This window comes from Setaria italica, unplaced genomic scaffold (genome assembly GCF_000263155.2).
Source record: "Setaria italica strain Yugu1 unplaced genomic scaffold, Setaria_italica_v2.0 scaffold_319, whole genome shotgun sequence".
In the NCBI taxonomy this organism is placed as follows: Eukaryota; Viridiplantae; Streptophyta; class Magnoliopsida; order Poales; family Poaceae; genus Setaria; species Setaria italica.
In genome coordinates, this window is record NW_014576939.1 from 1 (window position 1) to 4,110 (window position 4,110).

General features: G+C 49.1%; 2 protein-coding genes across 2 annotated transcripts; both read left to right on the top strand.

The window, feature by feature from the left end:
* The first annotated feature begins 43 nt into the window (after nucleotides 1–43).
* Nucleotides 44–1,080, top strand: LOC101770855 (chaperone protein DnaJ). The gene has a single exon (XM_004987363.4). It carries the CDS (start codon nucleotides 454–456, stop codon nucleotides 796–798), a length of 345 nt encoding a protein of 114 aa, XP_004987420.1. The 5' UTR covers nucleotides 44–453; the 3' UTR covers nucleotides 799–1,080.
* A 1,485-nt stretch (nucleotides 1,081–2,565) lies between these two features.
* LOC101771241 lies at nucleotides 2,566–3,856 on the top strand. Its single transcript, XM_004987364.3, has one exon. It carries the CDS (start codon nucleotides 3,323–3,325, stop codon nucleotides 3,641–3,643), a length of 321 nt encoding a protein of 106 aa, XP_004987421.1. The 5' UTR covers nucleotides 2,566–3,322; the 3' UTR covers nucleotides 3,644–3,856.
* The last annotated feature ends 254 nt before the right edge of the window (nucleotides 3,857–4,110 follow it).

Below are 4,110 nucleotides of genomic sequence, written 5' to 3' on the forward strand. Positions count from 1 at the left end.
ATGGGTATGGAGAATGGATACACATTGGCAGGCCTAATGTAGCCCTTGATATCCTGGTGAAGCCGTGAAGGTGAACTAGCGACAGCCCGCCAAACAAGGACTAACCATGTGGCACAACTTGCTTGCCGGCACGCCAAACAAGGACTAACCGTGTGCGAAATATCAGGGGTGCTGCGCGCCAAAATCTTGCCTTGTTTGCACAGCGAAACGGCTCAACTGCACAGACGCTCGTGCCAAACCTCCCCTTCCGCAACGCGTCTTGTTTGCCTGTCGTGGTATGCGACCCTTGAAGCACTTCTATATTAGACGCATCATCGTAGTAGGAAGAACAGAACAAGAAGCCGTCGACAAAGAAGAAATTCGAGCTCCAACGACGACACTGTTTCAGTTAGCCTTATCCCAAGGCCTTCTCTTCAGCTCTTTTTTGAGTCCACCTGGTATAATCCTTGCAAGATGGTCGGACCGATCGTGCTCGCGGCGTCCGCCGGCCTCGGCATGCTCGCCGGCCTCGCGACGGCGGACAGGTGCTCCTCCTCCTCCGGCGGCGCGCGGGGGCTGAGCTGCGTGGCGTGCGGCGGCACGGGGAAGGTGGCCTGCCTCTGCGCCCGGTGGTCGGACGGCGACGACGTCGGGTGCCGGCCGTGCGCAGGGACCGGACGCACGCCGTGCCGGAGCTGCCGCGGCTCCGGCCGCACCGGGCGGCGGCACGAGCCCGTGCGGGTGGTCGTGCGCGCGCAGAGGCCCCTGGAGGCTGTTACAAAGCGAGGAAATGACGAGTTCCTCGCGCTAAAATCGTAGCGATGTTGTAGCAACTAGGCTACTAGCTTAGCAAGCTTCCATATGCTTCAGCATCCCATCAGCGTCGTTTCGTTGTACATTATGTGTTGCAGGGCTAGTTCTCTCGGAACATACGAGGATCTTGAGATTGCACTTATTCTTTGATATATCTTATTAATCTATTACATCATTTAGAATTTGCTTTCCATTTCGTTGTTAATTTTTTCATTCAGTCAAATATTGTCATCTCAGCCAATTTTTGGACTGGTTTTCAGTCTGCCCCTCTCTTTGGGATTCTTTTCACTACTGGAAAACTCAGCATTTATCTCGAGGTTAAGTACCGGTTGGTTTTTGACCCGGTACTAATACTAATGGCTAGTTCCCCATGAGCCCCCGTGACCCCTTTACTACCGGTTGGGGGCTCCACCTGCTACTAAATGTCCTTAGACACATTAGTACCGGGTGGAGGCTCCACCCGATACTAATGTGCCTGAGGGCTCCAAGCGGTACTAAAGGTGGCTCCACCTGGTACTAAAGGGTAACCTTTAGTACCTACCCTTTAGTACCAGTTGGACCCCCCGAGCGGCACGAACTTCCCTCCTATAAATCAGGTGTCTTCTTCCACCTGCCCGAGTCATGTCCTCCAGCTCGGGCTTCATCCATTCATGGCGAAATAGGGGAGATGCTGTCGGATTTTTGACCATTTCGTGGGGATTTCACTCATTTAAGTGTTCTAAAGGTTAGAAACTTCATCATCCCTTGATACATGGTTAGTATACTAATTTTTATGCTTTAGAGCTAGAGTAATTTGAAATTTTTAGAATAAGGTATAATGGAGAAAAATTTTATTTATATGCATGTGTTATTTAGAGCTCGTATTTGTGATTTTTAGAATAAGCTACAATTTTTTAGATGCTATGTTTCACATTAGTCAAAGAAATTGGTATAAGGTTAGAGTAATAATTTCATAGTTTAGACCTTTACAAGCATGACCTAAATAAATTATGGGGAAAAATATAATTTCTTTATATTTTAGTCATTTGGAAATATGAACGAGATAAATTGTGGTATATAGAGATAATAAGATGAAATAGAGGTATGTAATTAGTCACTTTTAGAATAAGCTACAATGGAGAAAATTTTCATTTATATGTTATATTTGAGCTAAATAAATTGTGATACATAGAGATGTCTACTGTTGCTGGAGGTAGTGGCAATGGTGGGGGCGATCGTCGTTCCTCTCGTGGCAAGGGGAAAACCATAGTTGGCCCTTATGATAAGTTTTCGTTATTTGGAAAGATGTCATGAAGATGCTATTCCGGCGGGTCAGGAACCTCATTTTGGTGGTCGTTATGCTCCACCGCCAGTCCCGGGGGTTTCAGATCCACTAAGTACTACTGTCATGGGAAGCACAAATAAACCACAGGATGAGGCTGGGTCAGCGAAACCTTCATCTTCGCCGCCTAAGGATGCTTAAAGTCTTCTTAGATAGTACTCAGTGGATGGTTTATCGTAGTGTTAAGAATCACTAAAGAGAAGAGAAATGCTAAAAGAACTGTGCGCAGTACTTCTTTCATTCTCGAAAAGTTAACCTATTTTTCTGGTCACTAGACTGTGGCTGCGTTTGGATCCCATCGAATTTGAGAATCCAGCGCTGGGTGGGATCAAAGACACTATAAGACAATAGTTTAGCCTAAGCTTGCTACTGAGGAGGGTATGGACAAATCTACTCTTGTTCATACCCAAATTCAAATAATTATTATTCACTTCTTATCCTCTCCAATCCCACCCATATCCAATGGATAATTAACTTTGTACTGTATATATACACATTTTCAATTGAATAATTTTACCCTCTAGTAGGTACATAATTTTTTATCCATACCCTTTCCATTTGAAATGAGTATGAAGAATGGATACACATTGGCAGGCCTAATGTAGCCCTTGATATCCTGGTGAAGCCGTGAAGGTGAACTAGCAGAAGACGACGACAGCCCGCCAAACAAGGACTAACCATGTGGCACAACTTGCTTGCCGGCACGTCCCTCTGCTGCGAAAGATCAGGGGGGCTGCGCCGTGAAGGTGAACTAGCAGAAGACGACGACAGCCCGCCAAACAAGGACTAACCGTGTGGCCCAACTTGCTTGCTGGCACGTCCCTCTGCTGCGAAATATCAGGGGTGCTGCGCCGTGAAGGTGAACTAGCAGAAGACGACGACAGCCCGCCAAACAAGGACTAACCGTGTGCGAAATATCAGGGGTGCTGCGCGCCAAAATCTTGCCTTGTTTGCACAGCGAAACGGCTCAACTGCACAGACGCTCGTGCCAAACCTCCCCTTCCGCAACGACACCTTGTTTGCCTGTCGTGGTATGCGACCCTTGAAGCACTTCTATATTAGACGCATCATCGTAGTAGGAAGAACAGAACAAGAAGCCGTCGACAAAGAAGAAATTCGAGCTCCAACGACGACACTGTTTCAGTTAGCCTTAGCCCAAGGCCTTCTCTTCAGCTCTTTTTTGAGTCCACCTGGTATAATCCTTGCAAGATGGTCGGACCGATCGTGCTCGCGGCGTCCGCCGGCCTCGGCATGCTCACCGGCCTCGCGACGCCGGACAGGTGCTCCTCCTCCTCCGGCGGCGCGCGGGGGCCGAGCTGCGTGGCGTGCGGCGGCACGGGGAAGGTGGCCTGCCTCTGTGCCCGGTGGTCGGACGGCGACGACGTCGGGTGCCGGCCGTGCGCAGGGACCGGACGCACGCCGAGCCGGAGGTGCCGCGGCCCCGGCCGCACCGGGCGGCGGCACGAGCCCGTGCGGGTGGTCGTGCGCGCGCAGAGGCCCCTGGAGGCTGTTACAAAAGCCAGGAAATGACGAGTTCCTCGCGCTAAAATCGTAGCGATGTTGTAGCAACTAGGCTACTAGCTTAGCAAGCTTCCATATGCTTCAGCATCCCATCAGCGTCGTTTCGTTGTACATTATGTGTTGCAGGGCTAGTTCTCTCGGAACATACGAGGATCTTGAGGTTGCACTTATTCTTCTGATATATCTTATTAATCTATTACATCATTTAGAATTTGCTTTCCATTTTGTTGTTAAATTTTTCATTCAGTCAAATATTGTCATCTCAGCCAATTTTCGGACTGGTTTTCAGTCTGCCCCTCTCTTCGGGATTCTTTTCACTACTGGAAAACTCAGCATTTGTCTCGAGGCTCAGTACCGGTTGGTTTTGACCCGGTACTAATGCTAATGGCTAGTTCCCCACAAGCCCCCCTGACCCCTTTAGTACCGGTTGGGAGCTCCACCTGCTACTAAATATCCTTAGGCACATTAGTACCGGG

Excerpts from the sequence above, each read along its gene's own strand:
- LOC101771241 (XM_004987364.3), top strand. The coding sequence starts at position 3,323 with ATGGTCGGACCGATCGTGCTCGCGGCGTCCGCCGGCCTCGGCATGCTC.
- LOC101770855 (XM_004987363.4), top strand. The coding sequence starts at position 454 with ATGGTCGGACCGATCGTGCTCGCGGCGTCCGCCGGCCTCGGCATGCTC.